Raw genomic sequence first — 23,856 nt, 5'->3', positions numbered from 1 at the left:
TCAAGATGCCCAAATACTGAGAAATTTACGAGTGTTTTACATAAGAGATTTAATGAAAAGAACAATTGTCAAGTCAATCATTTGTAGGCGATCCTAATTTTTCGGGAAACTGTATTACTGTACTTTCAATCTAGTAAGACTGGTCTGCACCTTGATGTTCACGACTAGCTTGAACTGAGCGATTGCCATTACCGTGGCAATGAGTGGAGTCGTAAGAGCAACATGATAAAATAATGTCACATTGCTTGGTTAGTGATGTGACTTATCAGACTTTTTTTTACTATCATTACGGTGATTAGGATGCTTACAGATATAAATGTATGATTAGCAATTGACTTTTGGCCGAGCTAGGCGACACACCATGTGGGCAAGATAACTTAGCTCGGAATCAAAGGATGTTTGGTGCAAAGACAAAAAATCCTGACCAAAATCTAGTATATTCTATCATGTGCTGCTATTGACATTGGGGTATTTGCCAGGATTGAACACCAGATTCCCCCCAAAAAGACAAGCTCGCAATTACTATTGGGAAGACTCCACCAGTCTAGGATAACTCCCCCCCCCCCATGGGTAGGGATTTAGTTTCGAAGTGTACTGAGAGAAATTAAATATTAACGGTGAATAAAAGTGATTAATGAAACTAAGAAGAGAAAGAAAACAGAATATGATTATTAGTTTTAATGGAGTCAATATGGAGTGGATATGACGGCATCTGCTCAGGTTTCATGGCTGAATGACTGTATGAATCAAAGACGGATTAAAAAGGACGTGCTGCTTATGGGTGAAGCAATTCTCATGTCTTCATTTTATATGAACTCTTTCAGTCTAGGCCAATATGTGCAGAGAAAATGTAAATAAACAGAATGAGAAAAGTCGATTGGTAACCTTGACGTGTGTTGTTGATATTTGTTCATGAAACATAAAATGCATTATACCTTATCATGAGTGATAATCTACACTCGTGCTAATGAGCTAATTATAGTTGGCCCATACACGGTGGAGGATGGATGTGTTGCTGCTGATGCTGTGTGCTGGGCTCTAGGCAAGACAAAATTTGACTGACCAATTCAGGTAAAGTAATAGAGAATTTAGTATGTTTTTATTTTACCCACACAACTTTTTTTCATGTTATTGCATCACATTTCTTTAAATTAATCAGGAAAAAAAGTACAAGCGCACACATTCGAATATGGTAACAATATATTAATATCCTCCTGAAGCTACAAACATCCTCTAGTGCACATGGAAAATGTCGACACGTGAAACCGTCATTAATTAACGTCAAAACTGCACAACAACCAGCTGTCTTTAAAGCTCATTGTTTATGGAAATCATATATGCATTTGTCTCGTAAAATCAATTAAACAGAAACTTACTCGATTTAGGATATAGTACTGTAGTTATCCATTCACCACTGTGTATGTGTAACAAACAAAAACACCAGTAAACTACTCGCTAACAGCAGGGTCACAGGTTGTTGAGTATGCATATGTATGTGTGGTGAAAACATGCCGACTTCCTGTTCCTTCCCGGAAATGGTACACCTTCAAAGAGATGAGAGGAGGTCTCTTGTGGTCAGGCCAACACGGGTCAGAGCGCGGAGAAATGTGTGTGTGTGTGTGTGTGTGTGTGTGTGTGTGTGTGTGTGTGTGTTCCCAAAACAATATTTTTAAACGAAGTCTCTACCACATAGTATGTCTTAAACAATCACTTATATAATTATCCTCAATGAATATTTACAAATACAAATTAAATTCATTCTATAATAATGACTTAATCATTGGTGGCTGTGATGGAGGTACTCTGAGATAGATTTATAACGTGTTTTTATTTTCAAAGGAAATTCATAAAAAAACAGCTGAAATGGCGCAACGACACCCTGAAAGTGGCTTAGATTAATTCAATAACACAGCCAATCAAGCAGACACATTTAGAGTCTGTGAGAAGATCTTTTGTTCTTGCTTTGGTCGATAATATTCGTGAAACAAGGAACTTTCTTTGAAATGGCCACACGCATGTCGTCACTTGCATCCAAACGGCTTCTGGTCTTTGATATGATGTGAAGGAGCGTTGAAAAATCTACCACGCACTAGTGTCTGGTTGCAAATGGTACGAGGATCTCCAGAACTCTCTTGGACAATTGTGGGAACGCTTTAAACTGAGCGCACCAGAAGTGGTCATTCTGCGGTGCGTTGATGCAAACACCATCCAGATATTTTCGTTACTCTGCAGGTCGACAAGATCATCTTTTATCATATCACTGTCGTCCATGGAATCCAGATTGAAAATGAATGGATTCCTAAATAATGTCTATGCCACAAACATCTCCATTAGAGAAGTGGCCCTGAGGGGTAAAAACCACTTCTCAAAACTATAATAAAAAATGAAGTTTAAACGATCATATGCATCACCTTGACCTAAGATAAGAGATCATGAGACCTTCACTTGTGGGACATAGATAACTGATTAAGTATATCACCATTGAGAGTTACTACAGATACTTGCTTGTGTTTATAGTTAAGTTGATTCACACATGGTGGACGATGGGTGTGTTGTTCCTGCTGCTGCTGGTGTGTGCTCGCCTTACCCTGGGCGTGGAGCTGATTGGATCTGGTAATGTTATGCGAAATGTCATGTTTATATTTTATTGAAACAGAATTTTGTAGAAATTATATTGCAAATTTCATTCAAGTAATTTGGAAACAGAGGACACGAAGAAAATGAACAACAGTCACAACTAAAGGCGGCGTTACACTAACACTTTTTCCGTTATTCTATTGCATAATTTTTCTGGAAGTTGTTAATTTTCTGAGTGTGCCTTGTTACAAACGCATAGAGAACTAGCGCGCCAGTCTTTCTGCGTTCGTCAATGGTAAAGAATGAAGATGGCGTTCTGTTTTTCTCTTAATTTTTATTTTATTGTATCTATCGTCCCCCCGAATCCATAGTCAGTTATAAGTTGAAAATTTTTTTAATGTCGAGACGCATTAAGTTTTTCTTCTATTTTCCGGGTCTGGGTTTCCTCCCTGTGTGGGTGTGGTTCAATTTTCACTTGACAGTCAAACCCGGTTGGTGGAGGGTGGTTGGTCACAGTTGACATCACTAACTTACACAGGCAACGTTGTAAGTATATATGTATGCCATTATTATTGTGATTTATTATATATTATTCTCATGATATATTATTTATTAAATTATAATGTTAAGTGTTATAAGTTATCCCAGTTTGTAATTAACATGGACAAGATTTGGTGTTGTCATTATTTTTTGTTTATACCTTGCAGATAGTTTAACGACAGTAGTGTGTGATTTAAGTGTTTAGTTTAGGAAGGTTTGGAATTGTCACAGTTAGGGTTCATATGTTGTTTTGGTTTTTGCAAGATGCACCATTATTACAGGTCGAAACCTATTTACAATAAATGGTTCAACGACAATACTGTTTTTAAGTAATCGGGGAATCAGTCGAGTATATTGTTGTACACAATATCCTTTTAAGTTGCGATTGGTTCTTACGTTATCGCCTGAGTAAAATATTGTTCTTTCTGTCTCTAGTTATCTTTGATCATTCGTTATGAAGAGCTTGAATATAATACTGAAAATGTACCGAAACACCAATAACCTTAAATTTTCCTTTAAATGACCTTATCCGCGTCTATTAGAACATAATTAGTTTTATTGTGACGGTATAACTAATCATGAAAGTTGCCAGACACCACTTCCATCCCTTCAAGAGTTTTAACGACACGACACATTGCTTCTCCCAATCTGTTTGTAAAGTAATGCGCTGAAAAAAGTTATATTGGGTTGAAAAATATTTCTGCTTAATTACCTGTGCTACCTGGGTCATCTTAGTTGCTTAATTACCTGTGCTACCTGGGTCATCTTAGTTGTATATAATCATGATGTGTGGCGATTTTGGAATAAAAACGGGAATATTTTCAGCGACAATGAAATTGTCAGAGTATTAGCGTCGGTGTTTAGTGTGGGCGTGTTAGAAAGAGTCTTGCCACCTGTAGTGTTTGTGGTACTGCTTTTTACAGCATCCACGGTATAACTGAAAAATATGTGAGGATTGTCTTGGCCAAGGTGTGTGTTGCTGGACAGTGGGGGCATAAGCGGCGTACAAACGGTAATTTGAAGATGAGTGCAGCTATTTTCAGCAAGGTTTTCTTCACCTCGATATACCCGTTAAGAACCAAAGGGTTGTTAATGTAGTGATGTACTCTTTTGTCGGGTAAAGGTCTTTGAAAAGCTGGTACGCCCCTTGGCATTCTAAGGGTCTGGAAGATGTTTATATACCCTTTTGTAGAGTAAAGGTTTTCAAAATTATAATATAACCTTTTTACTTGCAAGGGTTTATGGGTAATAACATACCTGTATAAGGGTACGTCACTACGGACACTCAAAAAACTGTTTGTATACACTTTTCATGGAGTATTTTCTTACTGTGTTCGTACGTGTACAGTTAAAGACAAAAGTCGCGTCGCGGTTTTGCCCGAAGATTAAATATAACTCGTGAAACGTTATGAGTCGCAAGGCAGAGCGCACCAAAAGTTTAGCCCTTAGGCCTATGTTTTCACTAAATTTCACGACACGACTTTTGTCTTTCATTGTCCAAACTAAACAACACTGGGGAGAGAGTGTACCATCATCATCCATCTTAACAGGAAATAACAAGAAATAAACCCACGTGTATATCAGGTACTGTATGTCAGTGTATTTCCAGGGAGGCAGAAGAATGTGTTGTCCCGGGCGGCTGTTAATGTTCCTGATATGTATCTGCCCGTCAAGGTGGACCCCTCCAGCCCCTGTGGCCACGCCCTCCACTCCATGTTCCTCTCCCTCGGTGACAACTCCACCTGGGCCATCAGAAGTAAGTCCAACTACCTGCTACTATGAGCTGGACTCCTCAACGTGTAAGGACTTACTTCCTTATAAAGTTTGTTTAAGTTGTGATGAAAGTTTAGGTTTTGGTCTTTCAGGATGACTTGTTTATGACGCTAAATGGCAGGTGTCGCTTCCTGTAGCATATGTTATTGTTATAACGATAAGAAGAAACTCCTGCCATTAGTGTTGATTTACGTATACGAGGAGTCACTTCATATGCTATAAAACAAAATTTGCAAAATATACTGTACCTTTGGGAATGGTTTCTTGAAATGATTACATTGGTAACTATCATGTTAGTTCACTAAAATATATATGTCTCTTTTCTCCCTTCCTACACACACACACACACACACACACACACACACACACACACACACACACACACATACACACACACACACACATCTAAAACTACTTTTTTTATAAATAAAACAATGGCCTCCAGCCTCCCCCAATAGCCACACCTTCGCCATAATCTTATTACCTTAATTTTAAATATCCTAATACATAAGTAGCTATCCCAGCTGTGTTGAGTTAGTTGAGCCGCAGATCTATGCGGCATTCAGTGACTGTTGCCTCATAGTCAATATCTGCAACTGTTGTCGGCTTTGGGGCCGATGCTCTCGTTCCCTGAGGCAGAGCAAAGCCGACCGAAGGAGAGAGAAGGACAGTCGACATCTCATCCAGGCTACTACTACTACTACTACTACTTCTACTACTTTGCTGTCACTCAGAATCGAGTATGACGATCATCCAGCTATGATACAATGATATAAGTTATTAGGGATGTTACCTTCATTGGTGAGATTTGAGGTGACTAAAGAGGCCGATACGGGACCGGCAGAGTTGTTCAAAGATGTTGCACATGTGGGGGGCTACATCTAGTGCGGGAGGGGCGGTGGCAGTGTCTTTCTGGCGTTGGCGCTTGTCTGCCTCGGTTTGCAGTCGGGCTACCTCGAAAGTATTGACACCTTCTCGTGTGGTGCTCCTCCAAGCGTTACGATGTGAATTATTCGTCTACCAGGTGAGGGGGGGGGGTCGATTTGACACTTTTTCAGCTTTGTCTTAAGATTATCCTTATACCTTTTCAGTTGCCCGCCGGCGTTACGTTAGTATTCGTTAGGTAACTGTAAAGTAGCTGCTTTGGCAGTCTACTGTCGTCCATGAGGGTAACATGGCCAGTCCAGCAAAGTTGTTCATCGATAATGGTAGCTTCGATGCTCCTACAGTTGGCGTCAGCAAGAATAATGGCATTTGTTTTCTTGTCTTCCGAGTGAACTCGAAGGATGGAACGTAGAGTACATTGGCGAAAGTTTTCAAGTGCCTTGAGGTGCCTCCTGTTGTGACCCATCTCTCGCTGCCATATAGCAGGGTGGGGAGGACCACTGCTCGATATACGTGTAACTTTGTAGCTAATTTCAGCTCCCTACAGCTGAAGACACGGTTTCAGAGTCTCCCATTGGCTTGAGATGCACATCTGATCCTCTGCTGAATCTCTTCATCTATGTCTGCAGTGGAGGACAGGTGGGAGCCGAGGTACTGGGAGTGAGTAACATTAGAGAGGGTAGTACCGTTAAGCAACATAGGACTGCTGCCTAGATCCCAGTGCATAAACGACCATCTTATCTGTGCCGCCCATATGCAGAGTTGTGACTGGAGACTCCTGGCAGTCATCTGTGCCTGTCCCCGTCGTCACTCATCCGTCACCATAGGACTTTTGGGGGTATAGGGGTTTTGATGATGATAAGAAGTATGATGAGCTGGATGATGGCTGCACCTGAGTTGATTTATGTGGTGAGGCAGGAGCGCAGGCTGCAACCACACATCTTGGCTCTCCCTCTTCCTGATCCAGTGGTGCAAGTGTTGCAACGACTGGGGAGAGGGAGAGTTGCAATGGACTGCCGATAGCCCAGTTTGTTGAGTTTCACCGAAGTAACCTGTCCATCAGGCATTGCCCTTATCCGCCGGTGTAGTAGTAGTTGGGTTCCCATGTTGGTCGCCTCTTCCGCCTATAACGCCGTTAGGGTCATGCTGGAGCTCTGTAAGCATGTCTGCCTGATGCGCGGTTCCACCGCAGATTTTTCGTTGGGGGTTTACTCCCGTAGCCTTATACCTCCCAAGGTTAATCAGCAAGGCAGCAGGGCAATGGTTGGTAGGCGCCAGGACGTGTCCACGTGCCAGTGGGCCTATGCGCCGTCCCTCTGGGATCCACTGCTACTCCGAGATCCCTTGCTGGTCTAGCCTGGGCCCACGAGGCACCCAGTTACCGTGTGTTGCCACGAGGAGGCACAGTAGGAGTCTTGGTGGTGAATAGGCTATGTACTGGCAGGGGAAGACTTATGCAAGTTGCTTCAATGTTCGCCACGAGGGCTAGCCAGCGGCGGTAGCTGAAAACGAAATGGAGCAAGCAATGCCTGCACCTTAATACTGTCATAATGTTGCCACACTAGACTCATTACACCACCCTGTGCACACACATAAACACACTGGAGGATTTAGTGAGTCTGATGGTTATAGAGCGTAAGGTTTACATCTTTATATCATTCCTGGTATAATAAGTTCAATATTTTGTTCTTTACGGCATTACTTCTTGTCTGTTGATCCGGTCACTCATAATAGGATATACAGGATGACTGTGGATCTTTACCGTTAACGGATCATGTAAAGTCAAACGTGACTCTTATCTCTGTAATTGAAGTTGCTTGTGTGGCTTACAACTGAGTAACAAGAAGTTTATCAGTTAGTGGTTTATGGTGGTGGAAAAGCACAAGCTGGAGCAGGAGTTTTATTTTGTAAAGATTTGGCGCTAAGTCGTCCTCTCACAGAGTAACAACAACTTCGTCAGGGCACAAGTGGGTGTTTATGTATGCTAATGATTACTCTCTCCTCCCATCTCCCAGTGGTGGACTCTTGGGGTAAGAGTAACGACGGCATTTTCTTTGGCAACAGGCTCATAATTGGCACATACGACGAGTGTGTGGGAGTTGTGTCCCCCGACCACTCCCTCAAGGGCAAGTACTGCTCCATCGACCTCAAGTAAGAACCACTGAGATGAAGTTATTATTGTGGAGATACATAGGTGTTGATGTGTGAGTAGAGGAAAGGGTTTGTGGGTTAAATATCTAATTCATTTTACAACTACAAAATATTTATTCTCTTGGAATACTTAAATAAGTTTAATTTTAGCAAATAAGGATGTGGTGTAGCTGCCAGGGAGGCATCAGCACTCCTTGACTGTGCTGTGTTGTAGTGTTTATTCAATCATTTGTATCCATCACAAGAAGCAAGAGTCAAGCATTCTTAGGTCAAAAGATCATATACTAAACTCAGGGTACATAAACCTTTGCCTTAACTCAATGACGTTGCCTTCACACTTCCAGAAAAACGACCACCATAAAAGAACAGGAGACGTCTAGAGTCTGGCACACTGACGCCCAAGTCCCAAATCGTTTACAGAACCTTTTCCCACTAAGGAAGCCTCCACAGATATTTGTTCCTGTACCTGTCGTCAACAGCGGGGCGGGAAGTGAGCTAATGTACGCCACTTGTATTCCCGACGTCTGCACCCTGGAGGAACTTGAGGTACAGTACAATGTTGTTCCCACCGGCTGTAGTCTACATCAGCCTCAGACTTTACTGGACTCCCTGATTCTTGGACCCCTGGATCTCCTCCTCTCTCTTCAACCACCACACCCATGACCCTGTGTGGATAGTACACGCTAAAGATGCTCTCTAATTATTGATATAAATAATTAATCAGTTCTTACTTCCTTCCACTGACTCAGTATTAATGCCTTTCCGTTACTTCCAGCAACAGACATTTCTTCATTGATGTCTCTTACCTATAATAAAGTCAATCCCCTCACCGTAATGTCTACACTCAGGTAAATCCTCCCAAAATATTAGTTAGTAGAACAGATACATTGAATCCCTTTGTGAGGCCAATAGCTCAGCTCAGTGGGGCACAGCAACCATAATGTGTTCATTACCACCAATACCAACCACCACTGTCCAGTAAACAAGACCATTTCTCTCTTCAGATTACAGTCAATAAGACTCCCATTTTACCAGCCAATAATGGAAAAATTCTTGATCTTTCTACACCCAATAACTTCTTAGGGAATTACCAATTTTCTAAAAGTACAAAGAATGCATAAAAATTTTTGTTTGTTTTTTGGTTCCACCATAATTAACTTCTATTTTGCTTTTTGTTCTACACACACACACACACACACACACACACACACACACATATATATATATATATATATATATATATATATATATATATATATATATATATATATATATATATATATATATATATATATATATATATATATATAAGATATATTTCATGTAGATCCACAATGAAAACGTGGATAAGATAAATCGTGATAAAATCACACAGGAAAAGGGAAACAATGGAGCACCTTAGCTTTCGTCTTTATTCTAAGACATCTTCAGAGGCAACTGAATTACATGAACAGAGAGAGGCTTAAATATACAGGGTGACCTTATTAAACATGAGGTCAGGTCATAATGATAACATAAGAACATAAGAATGGAGGAAACTGCAGCGGGCCTATTGGCCCATACTGGGCAGTCCCAACTACACCCAACCCCTATTGCTCATATGAGCATCCAACCTATGTTTGAAGCAATTCAGTGTATTCGAGTTAATGATGATATTTGGTAACTTGTTCCATTCATCCACTACTCTGTTTCCAAACCAGTGTTTACCTATTTCACGCCACACCAACACACCAACACCAACACACAGGTAGAGGAGCTTAAGAGAAGGGAGGCGACGTGACAACTCAGGTCAGGTCAAAATAAGGGACCCACTAAATAACTATCATACATCTAGATCCAAGGTTTTCAAAGCGTTGTTTCCCTTTTCCCGTGTGATTTTATCATATATATATATATATATATATATATATATACACTTCATTTTTAGTCCATATAACACGCGGACTTTGAACATATAATCAACGACCTCACCAGCAAGGAATCAGACCCTCGACCTATTAGGTGTGGTGGGAGCAACACCACGACTGGTACAAAAGGACACTAAAAGCAGGATTCTAGACTCTGTTATATTTCACAATACTGTTCATCAGGCACAGTGGCATGGACTACTCAATGAAGACTGCAATGCCTCTTATCGTTATTATTAGCATTTTTGAATCAGCTGGTATGAAACGCGAGGTACATATATATATATACTTCATTTTTAGTCCATATAACACGCGGACTTTGAACATATAATCAACAACAGAGTCTAGAACTGCTTTTAGTGTCCTTGTGGCCTAGCCGGTAAGCGTTCCCTAGTCACACCCATTAGGTCGAGGGTTCGATTCCTTGCTGGTGAGGTCGTTGATTATATATATATATATATATATATATAAATAAATTTTTGATGAGTGACGCTTCTGTTGCGAAGTTAGCAGGTACAGAGATGTATGGGAATTTGGGAACAGAAAACACTGAACCTGAGAGTGGTCTTGTTACTCTGACCACCATCTACTGACGGCCAATTGTTCCCCACCAGGAGAGCCTCACACAGGTCCTGGAGCCAGCCAACTACACCGCCACTGTCAAATTTTGCTCCGTGAAGGACCCCGAGTTGAAGTTTTCTGGTGCTGATATTATTTTTATGTGAGTACACCAGTGGTATACCTCACGGCCCTAGTGCCGGCCATCCTCGCTACACGAGTGGCAACCATTACCTCACTACACTCTCTGTTACTGGAGGCATTACTTTTGTTTCACTACACCTTAGTTGGTACACTGTCTTGCATCTTTCATGGAGTGTTAGTTACAGGAAGTGTATCCTCGCTATACAATGATACTCCAACATCAGGTGAGTTTAACATTGAGGACATTTGTTATAAGACCACCTAACTGTTGGTTTGTGTAACTGTCATACACACTGTAAAGTGGAGAGTAACAGGTGAGTGACATTTATATGGGACAGTTCCAGACTGACAGATGGAAAGTGCCGGGAAAGGTTCAGTCATTGATAAATATCGGGACAAATTCTTATTAATTTATGGACTTGTTTTCTTAGAAGTGTATTTTCTTTTTTACTTTGTATACAAAATGAAAGGATGACCCATCACCAGGACGTCGTACTCAACAGTGAAGGAGAAAGGCAGTAGAAGAGACAAGAGAAGGAAAGAGACGAAAGTTTAATAAAGAAATAATTAATAAGATTTTTGAATAAATGAAGGTTGTATACTGGAGAGCAACTGTAACGGAGGAGCTTCGTTGTGAGTCTTACTGTGTGTAGATCACAGTGTGGACGTGTAGTAAGCTGTCCTTTCCTTCACAGTTCTGTGGTCAGTGTGTTGATGTTTGTCATGTTGGTCGCATCCCTCGTCGACATCTACATCGACTACACCAACAAACAACATCTTACAAAAGGTGATTCACATCACATCATCTGTAGTTACATGCAGTTTATTTTGTACTAAAAAGAATGGTGAAAGTTATGTTACAGTACCTTATATCATACTCTCTTTCAGGTGGACTGCAGTTCTTGATGCCGTTCTCAGCCTACACTAACCTGGGCAAGATATTCCACATCTCCACCAACAGTTCGCCCACCACCATTAACTGTCTCCACGGCATGAGGTGACACTGACAGCTAGAGTCCTTGATGGTGTATGGCCCAGGATGTGTGACTCCATCAAATAAGCTTTTTAGTGTCGTAACTAACAGTCAGTGTGGCTCCAGAGTGGTAGATAGGTCAAGCCATAAGGTTACAGTGTTACCCAGTTTTGTATGAGCAACATCACCAGATTTGTTCCATTGGGTACAAAATAAAGCTGTTTCTCTCTTTAGGCATCACCTTCGTCACATATGCATATAAACTATATTTATACAGCTGTTTCTTTATAGAATTTCTTAATCTAGTAAGTAGAGGAGAGAGTTAGGTATCCTTCACAATTCCTCTTACCCCAAAGGTGATCACATATTTCAGTTCATCACTGGTCTAACCTCCACTGTCTCTTCCCTCAGAGTACTCTCCATGACATGGGTGATGTACGGCCATCAATATGCTAGTAATGCTTCCCAATCAGCCAATTTCTTTGTCCTTAATAAGGTCAGTCGATATGTGTGTGTGTGTGTGTGTGTGTGTGTGTGTGTGTGTGTGTGTGTATCAGAAGGCAGTATTAGCATTACAGTGTGTACACATTGATGCACTGATGTATAATCGGCCATAGTTCCGCCTGGTACATTGTTGGGGCGTTTTTTGTGATGTGGCAGCCCTAATGAAAAGAACTCCCCAACCTCTCCTTCTCCCTCCGTCTCAACATATCCCCACACCGTTACCGTCTAGCAGATAGCGGATAGGAGCTTATGACGTTCTATTTTGTGAACTACATGTATTAAAATTGTAACTACACACAAAAAAAATTTTCATTCAGAGATAAAGATGGATTGCTTATTTCGCATTCTTAAGCTGACTACTATAGTAAGGTTCATTAGGGCCATTCCGGGGGTTTTACTACGACGTAACGTACAGGGCTGCCGCATCTTATAAAACGCCCCAACCACTGTACCAGATGAAACTGTGGCCGACTATACATACGTCTTTATGTGTTGCCGCACATCCATTAATGTTGACATGTGCATATGTTTCTACAGTAAAAGTGAAGCTAACATTACCTGATCGGGAAAGTGTTGGGTAATATTTTGTCGTCCACCACCAATGCTACTCTCTCCCTCCACAGCGAATCAACGGCTTCCTTTTCCAAGCCATCTCTAATGCCTTTGTTAGCGTGGATACCTTCTTCTTCATGAGCGGTCTGCTGGTGACCTACAGTACCATGAGGGAGATGAAGAGGACTGGCAAATTCAACATCATTCTGTTTTATGTTCACAGAATCATCAGGTACAGTACATCCCGCCGGGTCATCTATTGAACAGGAGAGATTACTAGCTTATTATTTTTAGTTGTTTCCATAATGAGGGAGAGGCGAGGGTGTTACCTTTATTTTCCCTTCATTTCTATCTCTCTCTCTTTCTATTCTGCATTAAACTTGGCAAACCAGGTCAGCCTTCGTGGGTTAATCACTTGGAAGTTATTAAGTAAATTTAATTGATGTATTTAAATGAAACAATGAACATAAAACTCTTCAATTAGTAAGGAATAATATAATTTAGTACATAATATAGGCAGGACTGCTAATTCCTCTTATTGTAGGATTTCTCACCTTCCTGATGGTATGCGTTTAAGATACCTAAACTGGGTCATCATTACTAAATTTTCCTTTAATTTAAGGAAAAAGACTTAAAACGTCAGAGCTCTCGCGTTTGTGACAGACTCAGGTTATACCTTCACTATAATGCGACTCTGTAACTCTTCTACAGCTTCATATAGAGATAATGTTTGATCCTTACATGGTTGAGGCAGGCTGTCTCCCCCTATCGCCCTGGTGGGAGGGATGTACGCCACTGTGGTCTCTTACTTCGTCAGCGGACCTTACTCCCTCTCTTACAACTTCAGGGACGAATGTCAGAAGAACTGGTGGGCTGACACTTTCTTCGTCAGTAACATAGTTGATAAAATTGTAAGTTATACTCAAAGTTCAGGACAACAGTGTGAGAGAGAGAGAGAGAGAGAGAGAGAGAGAGAGAGAGAGAGAGAGAGAGAGAGAGAGAGAGAGGTTATCATCAGTTTTGAAGGTATTGTGTATATTTATATCATGTTGTCTTCCAAAAGCCTTCTAAAACATGATTCAGTATAAAGTATAACTAAATATTTTATCATTTGCTTGTAAACAGTGCCTTGTCCAGACCTGGTACGTCTCTGTCGACTCCCAGCTGTACTTGGTGGCCCCGCTTCTCCTCCTACCTCTCTTCTTCTATAAGGCTCTAGGTAAGTACTGGATGCATCTGCTATCATTGGGTAGAAGTTAGAGTTAAAAATTTAAGAATAAATGCAGTGTTAAAGATACTCACAGACTAAGAGTAAGCAAAATGTTAACCTTAAGTTCCACTCATGAACAAATAGATAGTGTTCTCATGAAATCATTAACCACACAATAAGAAAAAATATACAAAGGTTAAAGTAATCAATGTACACTCTCCCCCAAAAAGTATCGGCCCCTTTTCCCATCGATACAATGTGTCATAATGGACGAATATTTCCGATCACTAATTGTGGTTCCTGCATTATGTTGGTAGGTCTGCCTTCCTAATATCTATGAAGTTGCCAGTTATTATTTCTGGCATTTGTTGTAATTATGGTGAGTCACCTTGCTCTATCTTTTGTAGAATAATATGATATTAATGTAGCGAAAATATATCATCGGTAGTCAGAGTGTGGGTGTTTTCTGCTGGAAATCCATGACCAATACAAGTAACTCGAGACTCATTGGAAAACACAGCCTGCACCGACAGACATGGAGAAATGTCACTTTCCGAAGAACATCATAGCTATAAATCAATGTTTGTTAGCTATGTCCTTGTTGCTTAGGCCTATGTCGTGAAGGGCGACGATACTGCCTCGTGTTGCCTGTGATGTCTCCATGGTCACTGTCAATCCCATGGGAGGACTTGACGACATCGTCTCGTAGTGTGTATCAGATATGTTCCGTTGCCAGCACGGATCATGAAATGATACGTTATATTAATAATTGTTACCTCATTAATTGAGGTAGAAATAATATCGAAATGCAGTAAATCATAATGTTATTGGAGTTGGATAGGGCATCATAATACACCTGTATTTACTATATTTGCAAATGAATGTAATATCCGATTATAGTGTTTCATATTTCATTCGAAGCAGTTCCGTTGTAACCTTGGTTCATGAAAACATAGTAACGTTATATTTCTATTTGGCAACTCATCCCCTGGGGCTGAAATAGTATCTAAGGTGTATAAATCAACAGGGTTACTCATGACGTTATTGATTTTGCATGTGGTATCACAATTCATCCTATTTCATTACATCATGTTGAGAACAGGTGGTATACTGCAGGTATCATGGTGATTATCAGGTACAAGAAGAAAGAACAAAAGGTGTAACTCACAATCAGAAATACCAACTGAACCGAGACTGTTGTACACGTGTTATTGTGTTCGTTCCCAAATACATCAGGCCTAGGGGAGCCGATACATTTTGGGGAGAGTGTACAAGAGATTTTCAAAAGAACACTGTGATGCTCTTAGCACAGAATCACTTGCCAGGAATAAGTAAGTGTCGTGTCATAGTAAAAAAAGAATTATTGGGAAGGCACACACAAGTAGAACACATAACAAAATTGTTTTTTTAAGGCTGTTCACGTCCATAGACTCAAAAGAGATGAATATTCACAGAACTTAGCGTAAGTTGGCTGGGCCATGATGACTCAGGAACCAAGAACTCAGTGAGCTGAATGGATAGAGTGAGGAAAATGACTTGAAGGGTTGTGAAGCCTCGGTAGGGACGTCACATTTTTTTCTCAAACGTGATTGGTTAATTACTCGTAGAGGGTGCCAACCAATGCTTCGAGAAGATTATGAGACAAGTGAGGCTGAGTTATCGGAAGTTATAGATGTTTCCACGTGGGTAGCAAGTGAGCGAGTGAAACGTTACTGATAATGTTCTTCTTAGTATGATCACCATTACGAATCATCACAAAGGTCGTCACTATCATCACCAAGACTATCACTATCATCACCAGGACTATCACTATCATCACCAAGACTATCACTATCATCACCAAGACTATCACTATCATCACCAAGACTATCACTATCATCAACAGGACTATCACTATCATCACCAAGACTATCACTATCATCACCAAGACTATCACTATCATCACCAGGACTATCACTATCATCACCAGGACTATCACTATCATCACCAAGACTATCACTATCATCACCAAGACTATCACTATCATCACCAAAACTATCACTATCATCAACAGGACTATCACTATCATCACCAAGACTATCACTATCATCACCAAGACTATCACTATCATCACCAAGACTATCACTATCATCACCAGTACTATCACTATCATCACCAGACTATCACTATCATCACCAGATCATCATCAGGACTATCACTATCATCATCAGACTATCACTATCATCACCACGACTATCACTATCATCACCAGAACTATCACCATCATCACCAGGACTATTCACCAGGACATCATCACCACGGACTATCACTATCATCACCAGGACTATCACTATCATCAACAGGACTATCACTATCATCACCAGGACTATCACTATCATCAACAGGACTATCACTATCATCACCAAGACTATCACTATCATCAACAGGACTATCACTATCATCACCAGGACTATCACTATCATCAACAGGACTATCACTATCATCACCAGGACTATCACTATCATCACCAGGACTATCACTATCATCACCAAGACTATCACTATCATCACCAAGACTATCACTATCATCACCAAGACTATCACTATCATCACCAAGACTATCACTATCATCACCAAGACTATCACTATCATCACCAAGACTATCACTATCATCACCAAGACTATCACTATGACTAGGACTATCAGAATTAATTAATGCCTCACACCATAATTCACACTAACTTGCCATAAAGTACACTCGTAAATAAAAGGAATATTTATAACTGAACAAGTAAATTATGTTGTTACCTGCCATTCGTGTGTCAGGTAAAGTGTTGCTGTACCTGGCGGCCCTGGTCTCCATTCTCGTACCTGCCATAATTATCTACATCCACAACCTTCCGCCTACCAGTCTCCAGGTAGCCGAGTAAGTAGTTTTACTTTTGCTTTGGTTATCTATAAGGACAGTATCTAGACCAGAAGGTTAATTTTCAGGATAACATATTTATCAAAGTGACACATCCATAATAGCCTTATAGAGTCTAGGATACCCCAGTTTCTCTACTCGTATATATTTACAGTGTGGATATATTTCAGGAATATTGGTGATTATTATTACATGGTGTACGGTAAATCATGGTGCCGCGCAGGGCCCTGGGTGGTGGGGATCTGGATGGGGTTCGTCCTCTTCTCTCAAGGCCAAGCTAAGGTCAAGCTCAGCAAGGTAAGGTCCTGCACTGTTTATGAAAAATCTGATTTACGAGATGAAGTTTGTCACCTATAATATACTGTAGGTGTTGCATCGCCTGAGTCTCACCTACATACAACCAACAAGCAGGACACATTTGACCTCGACATAAAGTAGAAAGTCTCCACCTGTGGTATACCTGCCAATTAACAACATACTGTAGTATAATTTGACTCAGTGTAGAAGGACCCCGCAGGTCATGGATGAACAAGAGAAGCTGTAAACCTGGAACCTAAGTTGTAAGGATATGACTCACCTCTAGTTTAGTGAGAAACTTCAAATTTATTTGATACTGAACTTTTCTGGTTTTATGCATCAAAACTATGCTACATAACACTGACTCAACTTATCCCACATAATTGATTTAGCGACTAGACACGTAGGGATAATGGAAAAGGAGAACTTTTAAAAGTTATTACTTCGTGGTCAATCACATTTGACAAACACTATTGAACATGAATGTATAGAGTGACTCAAACAGATGTGTGTCATTCTATTAACACCAGACCAAGTTATGTGATATTTTACTTTTCCTCCATATTTTAAATTGTTGCCAAGAAAACATGGTTGATCAGCTCCCCGCCATTATTTGTGGCTTCTTATATCTTATAGTTCATAGAATATATGGTTCACCATGGGTAGTGGTACCCGACCATTATCTGGGATAGGTCACTACACTGTGATTCACGTGGTTGTGGCAGCTGTGGTCTTGACCCAGCCAGTTACTGACTGAGTGGGACTGTTGCAGACTGTGGTGGTGTGCGGGTGGACGGCGGCGGTGCTCACGGGTGTGCTGGTGGTGTTCGGGATGTGGAGTTACAACACCATTCCCCCCAAGGCTGGTTACGACCTGGTGACTCAGGTGGCGTATGGAGGACTCTTCAGGAGCGCCTGGGCCGCCGCTCTCGGCTGGATCGTCTACGCCTCTCACAACGGATACGGAGGTTAGTTAACGGCGCTCGGACAGAACCACATTGGACAAAGACCACAAGGGAAAAATCACCTTGGGTTAATTACTACTACCTATATAAATGAACAGTAAGGTTACCACCAGTTGAAGTTCCTTAAGTCCTAACAACCTTTTAGGTTATCGTAATTAAGTGAGGATCTTGTGGTACAACCTTATCATTCATATGATCAAACTCTTAGTATATTAGTGAAATAGTCTCGTAAGACTCTGTGAAAGATACTCATACTTCGCTTAATGTTAGACACAAGGAGTTATGCTCTCACTCGACCTAGCATTAAAGTCCACCAAGTGAAGACTACTGGAGGGCCAAGTGCACATGTCACTGATATATAGTGTACAATCGGGGTCAAAAGTCTTGAACATTTAGCAATATCTGGCATCTACTTGTGAGTTATATACATAAATGGTTGGGATATACTAATAACACTACTTGTCACCAAATATTATGCCTGTGTAAAGGCTTAGGACTTTGGGATATAAATACCTTGCCAGCCTAATTAGGATCTTATAATAGGAAAATCAAGAACAATGGGTTTCCAAGGGATAACAAACAACCGTTAGAGATTGACATCTCTTTCCTAAGAAAATAATTACTATAATTGACACCACTCACACAAATATTAAATAAACAATTACGGGAGTCAAACAATTACGGGAGTCAAACAATTACGGGAGTCAAACAATTAAGGGAGTCAAACAATTACGGGAGTCAACAATTACGGGAGTCAAACAATTAATGGATATTTCCTACGGCGGCAGTCCGGTGGAATGTTCCGTTGACGCGGTGGTCTGCTCTCAGGGGGAAGGACCAGGGCAGCTTCCTCTCTTGGCGCCGGCGTTGGTGGGCGATGTCTTGCCACACAGGACAGACGCCAGGGCACGGACGGTGGATAGGGCGTGGAGGAAGTGGCGATGACGTGGCAGCCGCGGTAGTAGCTGGAATAGGTGTCCGGAGGTTGACAGCCGAATAGTGAACGTCCTGGACGAATATTATCGGTATCGGAATTGTTAGCATTGCCGTCCATTTCAGGATTACGTTTCTAATATTTACTAAAGTCATCGATTTAACACTTAATTTATTTTCTTTACTTCTATTAGTAGTATTGTTTTATCATTGTCATTATTACACATTAATTATTTTAATATCAGTAACATTGTTATTACCGTTATTCTTGCTTATATTATCATTATCACACTGACTCACCAGGACTGGTCAACGACTTCCTGTCACACCCGTCGTGGCAGCCACTAAGTCGTCTCACCTTCACGATCTACCTGGTGGCGTTCCCGCTACAGACCGTCTTTACCAGTAATTCCAGGATTCCCTTCTACTTCACCCACCTGAATAAGGTCTGCTTAGGTTTTCATTTTGTCTCACTCTTTCTCTGTCTTTCATTTATTTTCACTTTTTGTTATGTCTTCGCCAGTATTTTAATTAAGCAAACACCTGCCATATTGCCACCTGCTATAATTATAATTACTGAAAATACCAAAATTCAGAATTATGACTGAAAATTTCCCCCTGATGCGATATATCAATTTTTCCCCTACATTTGTATTAATTTATATCGTTGGAGAGAAATTACCTCGCCTCAGTCTTACTTATTCTGATCTTTACTCAAATGAAAAACTTCAATCTTGCCATATTACATCAATATGAATCTCAAAAGGTATAGTAAATTTAGTAAGGATTAAATGATCACTGTATTGAATGTGAACGTAGGTTGGTAATTTAATGTATGTCCGAAGCGTTTACAGCAAGACAAATACAACAGTAGTTCAGTTAAACACAATTATGTTACCTGAAAACACTGAAATTGAACCTAACCTAACCTAACCTAACCTAACCTAACCTAATCTAACCTAACCTAACCTAACCTAACCTAAACTAAACTAAACTAAATTAAGCTAAGCTAAGCTAACCAAATTTCATACATTTTTGCTTCCAATAATTGAAATTCTTTGAGTTTTTGGAGATGAATTTCGGTTAAGTGCTCGTGGTGCAGAGTTAGGCCGAGACACAGTGGGTGGCGGCTGTCATGTGAAGGGTTTATAAAGGCATTTCAGAGTGTCTTGGTTTATGTATCGAGGTGAGAGACTCTTAAACAGCTTATTGTTTAACGTTATCCATCAATATATTCTTTTACGAAGCGTCAATTGTGGTCCAGTATTTCTTAAAGCAAAATACCCGGTTAGCTTAACGAACCATGGTAGTAATGTTTGGATTAATAAAAGCACTGATAAAGGTTAAAAAGGTATATATTTTATGTTAAAATAAACTTCACTAAACAGTAATGTCTACCGGGAAGAACAAACAAGCATCCCAGTACTTAAAGCCAACCAGTTTGCTTCTCCCGGTAAGGTTCAAAGGTATCCGTCATCACACCTTATAAATGATATTATTCCGGAGTAGAAGATTTACTCCTCACACTCCTGGCTCAGGTGATGGAGACGGTTGGCTCCATTGTACTCTCGGGGATGATAGCGGTGTTGGTGTCCCTGATGGTGGAGTCGCCGGTCCTGGGGCTGGAGAAGGTTCTTCTTAGACCAGCTGGTTAGTACCATAACACTCTTGGATAATTATAAGTTCCCTTCACTAGTGCGTTTACAGGGGCTCGTCAGATTTTGTGCAGTGTGGCAGCCCTGTGTTTGTTTACATTCGACCGAAGGAAACTCACAAAAGTAAATATACTCTGGAATCAAAGTAAACGAATATTTCAAAGATGATGATTTGTGTAAAGTTTATATGGCGAGTTCCTGTAAACGCAGTAGTGAAGGGGACTGTACCTCTTTTATAACCAGACAAACTAACCAACCAGACCTAAACTTTAACCAGACTTATATCTTTGTGATATTTAACGTTTATTTGTTCTTACATTGATGTTTCACTAACCTTATATTTGTCATAGTTCTTATTTCAAGGTATAAAAGTTATATAAATATAAGGCCAATAATAACTACTTCCCAATATATATCTGTTCCCTAAACCTATGTATTTTAATTGGTTAAAAAAAATGAAAGTTTATTATTTCAAAGAGGAAAAACTGAGAGCCAGGTTAGGAGCTAGGCAATACCTGTTATTCATCTCGCTTACCGTAACCAAACATCCATCATCCTTCGCTTTCTATCATGTCGAGAGGATTTTTCCTGAAATATCTGAGGTCTATGTCATCGAATATTGAAAATTCATCATTAAAAATTGTTTTCCAGCCAAGTAAAGTCGCATAAAATTGATAAAATATTGATTTTATGTTGTCAGGTCAGCGATAGGTAGCAGATTAGGAAAACAATTGTCGCCTCATCTCCTAGACACATAAGGTTGGCTGGTGTTAATGATTTTACTTAGATAATGAAGCACTTTCGTGTACAAATTAAAGGGAAGAAGGTACAGCAGTGTCTCGACCTTTCTAGTGAAACAGTTTTGATGTTATTATAGTGATACAGTTGAAGACGTTCAGCTTACAGGGCATTTTGCCTTCTGGTGTAAAAAGTAAAAAAAAAAAAAGAATATTGCAGGTGATGGTGCCGCTGCTTCTCGCCAACCTCCCAAGACAGATGGGCCTCAAGACGAGTTAACTCCTGCAGCAGCTGAGAGCTGCTCCAACACTCCCCGGGGACTGAAGCCTGCAGCTGCTCCTGCCATGGTAGGCCACTCCCCAGAGCCTGCCCAAGGATATGATAACTTGGCTTGTACTATCGAAGTTGTTGAACCTCCACCCTCTAAGGTTAACTTGGCTTCTGTTAACGGGAACAATATACAAGTTGTGGACATGCCTGCAGGTGTTTAAACAGCGACACACAATTGAAAATGCTCACTCTTCCTGCAGTCATTCACAACCAGAGCTCACTCTTACTCCAGTCAAGGATCACCAGAGCTCACTCTTCCTTCAGTCAGTGACAACCAGAGCTCACTCTTCCTCCAGTCAATGATCACCAGAGCTCACTCTTCCTCCAGTCAAGGATCACCAGAGCTCACTCTTCCTCCAGTCAAGGATCACCAGAGCTCACTCTTCCTCCAGTCAATGATCACCAGAGCTCACTCTTCCTCCAGTCGTAGATGACGGTTTGCGCTCTTGGAATCTCGTTCCGGAGTTTCGTATCTGTGTTGTTCGTATCTCGAATGTAGTTATAATGAAGCAGTATATGAAGGAGGAGGAGGGCAGAGCATTCCTGGACGACAGCGGGTGTGGAGCTGGTGGGCGCTGGTCGACGGAGCCGGTTGTGATTGATTGAGTTACTCTGATTTGAACTATAATGTAAGTTTATAACGTTTTTATACTTATGTATGTTTCATAACTGTGGTGATTGTTAATGTGTGGTTATTGATGGTTATTGGCTACTGGTGGTCAGTGTTATTACAGTATATTGTGCAAACAAATATCGCCTTTACTACTAACACTTCCCTTCAGTAAAATAAGTTAATTAAAGTCTACTTACATTGAGAGACTACACCTGGGCGATGCTAAAGAGTCAAAGAGTAAAGTATAATGAATAAGACAATAAATATAATGTAATTGTGTCGATGAATATAAGTGAACAACAGTTTTGAGTTTGTGTAGGGTGTTGCCGCTTCGTTCATAGCAGGTGTCGAGTTCAAGGGTGCCGGAGTTGGGCTCTATGAAGCTGGCTACGTTATAATTACCCTCGTCAGCAGTACAACACCAGATAGGATATAGAGCTAAAGTGATTACGCTTGTTGTTCGTCTTTCTAATCATTTGAGTATTATCGAACATTTGTCAAAGATTCTCAGCAAGCAAAATGTGATACCTGGTAGGCCTATATATTTTTTTTTCTTCGTTGACCTAAGTATAATGTAGCTATTCGACCCTAATGAGTATATTAACTACTGATGGGTTTAGTCCAAGTCACAATTAAAAAAAAATCTGGATTCCTTAATCATCTCAAAGGTAATGATATTGTCACTTTAGTTATAATTTCTCAGTCGTTTTATCATTTTACGGGAAGTTGGAATAAGTAAAAAAAAAATAAAAATAAAATCCATTTACTCTCTCGTACGAACTAAACTACAACTTGGCATCACAAGGCTTAAAGTCAGTCCTAAACAAGTGTAGGTTCAAGGACATTATATATTGTCCGGCTGGAAACCCTCCTCCCAGTGCGTGTTGACATACGCAGTTGTAAAGAGTTTCACATTAAACTCCTGGCCATCGAGTTTTATTTATAGAACTCACACAACATTTGAGTTAAGTGTTATTTTTCACGTATTTCAGAACTAGTGAGTTATTATTTCGAGTATAAATAGAAAATTATATCCGGTTTATATTATGTTGGTCTTAGCTCTCAATTCGTCCTCAAATATCAGTGGTTAACAATCCAATAACTAAGGTACGGTAAACCTCTATATAACGGACTTCTCTCTATATATAATCCGGTAGATGGGAGTTTTACATCTAACGGACCCTTGATATAACGGAATTTCATCTCCATATAGTCCGGTAAATAGAGGTTTCACTGTATTGTCTCACACTTCATAGGAACAATATTGTCCTTAAAAGTATGACTGAAGTTCTAAGTCTTTGATAATAATGAAGAGGAGGTTAAACATGACGCTGGTGTGCAGTTCATCCTTGTTCACTCTTAATCCGTCTTAAAACATGGAGGTGATTTATTCCCTGACAATTGTTTCCTGTTTTGGAATCCACAGTTCTCAGAATATAATATAATAACTGCAACATCATCATGAGTAATACCTTAGTTATGGCGGAATATGTTGTGAAAATACTGGCGATACTCTTAAAAAAAATAAAAAGTATATTTCAATCCTGGAATAATATTAGAGAAAGAATTTATTCCCCTAAAGTAAATTCAAACAGACAATGTTATCGTCAACGGTGAGAGAATCTTTTATTACAGGTGAAAAATGAA

At 40.3% G+C, this 23,856-nt stretch overlaps 2 protein-coding genes across 3 annotated transcripts; both read left to right on the top strand.

Moving 5' to 3' along the window:
• Positions 1 to 1,832: 1,832 nt before the first annotated feature.
• LOC121877760 lies at positions 1,833 to 10,558 on the top strand. The gene is made up of 5 exons (XM_042383618.1): positions 1,833 to 2,613; positions 4,727 to 4,873; positions 7,791 to 7,926; positions 8,271 to 8,472; positions 10,448 to 10,558. Exons 1-5 carry the CDS (start codon positions 2,544 to 2,546, stop codon positions 10,556 to 10,558), a joined length of 666 nt encoding a protein of 221 aa, XP_042239552.1. The 5' UTR covers positions 1,833 to 2,543.
• Positions 10,559 to 10,569: 11 nt separating this feature from the next.
• Positions 10,570 to 22,778, top strand: LOC121877719 (nose resistant to fluoxetine protein 6-like). 2 transcript variants are annotated; one of them, XM_042383562.1, is made up of 12 exons: positions 10,570 to 11,322; positions 11,424 to 11,532; positions 11,920 to 12,004; positions 12,636 to 12,796; positions 13,319 to 13,475; positions 13,690 to 13,783; positions 16,579 to 16,678; positions 16,849 to 16,975; positions 17,748 to 17,943; positions 19,177 to 19,319; positions 20,412 to 20,523; positions 21,486 to 22,778. In XM_042383562.1, the coding sequence occupies exons 1-12, from the start codon at positions 11,250 to 11,252 to the stop codon at positions 21,755 to 21,757; spliced, it is 1,629 nt and encodes a 542-aa protein (XP_042239496.1). In that variant the 5' UTR covers positions 10,570 to 11,249; the 3' UTR covers positions 21,758 to 22,778. The 2 variants fall into 2 exon arrangements, with proteins under 2 accessions (XP_042239496.1, XP_042239497.1); XM_042383563.1 differs by having other exon boundaries at positions 10,571 to 11,322; positions 21,476 to 21,541.
• Positions 22,779 to 23,856: the final 1,078 nt, after the last annotated feature.

Source organism: Homarus americanus, unplaced genomic scaffold (genome assembly GCF_018991925.1).
Source record: "Homarus americanus isolate GMGI-L3 unplaced genomic scaffold, GMGI_Hamer_2.0 scaffold24523, whole genome shotgun sequence".
Taxonomy (NCBI): domain Eukaryota; kingdom Metazoa; phylum Arthropoda; class Malacostraca; order Decapoda; family Nephropidae; genus Homarus; species Homarus americanus.
This window is presented reverse-complemented; position numbering and strand designations above follow the sequence as displayed.

Excerpts from the sequence above, each read along its gene's own strand:
- LOC121877760 (XM_042383618.1), top strand. The coding sequence starts at position 2,544 with ATGGGTGTGTTGTTCCTGCTGCTGCTGGTGTGTGCTCGCCTTACCCTG. Across the intron at positions 2,614-4,726 it reads CGTGGAGCTGATTGGATCTG|GGAGGCAGAAGAATGTGTTG; the intron begins GTAATGTTATGC and ends GTGTATTTCCAG. Across the intron at positions 7,927-8,270 it reads TACTGCTCCATCGACCTCAA|AAAAACGACCACCATAAAAG; the intron begins GTAAGAACCACT and ends TCACACTTCCAG.
- LOC121877719 (XM_042383562.1), top strand. The coding sequence starts at position 11,250 with ATGTTTGTCATGTTGGTCGCATCCCTCGTCGACATCTACATCGACTAC. Across the intron at positions 13,784-16,578 it reads CTTCTTCTATAAGGCTCTAG|GTAAAGTGTTGCTGTACCTG; the intron begins GTAAGTACTGGA and ends TTCGTGTGTCAG. Across the intron at positions 19,320-20,411 it reads ACTTCACCCACCTGAATAAG|GTGATGGAGACGGTTGGCTC; the intron begins GTCTGCTTAGGT and ends CTCCTGGCTCAG.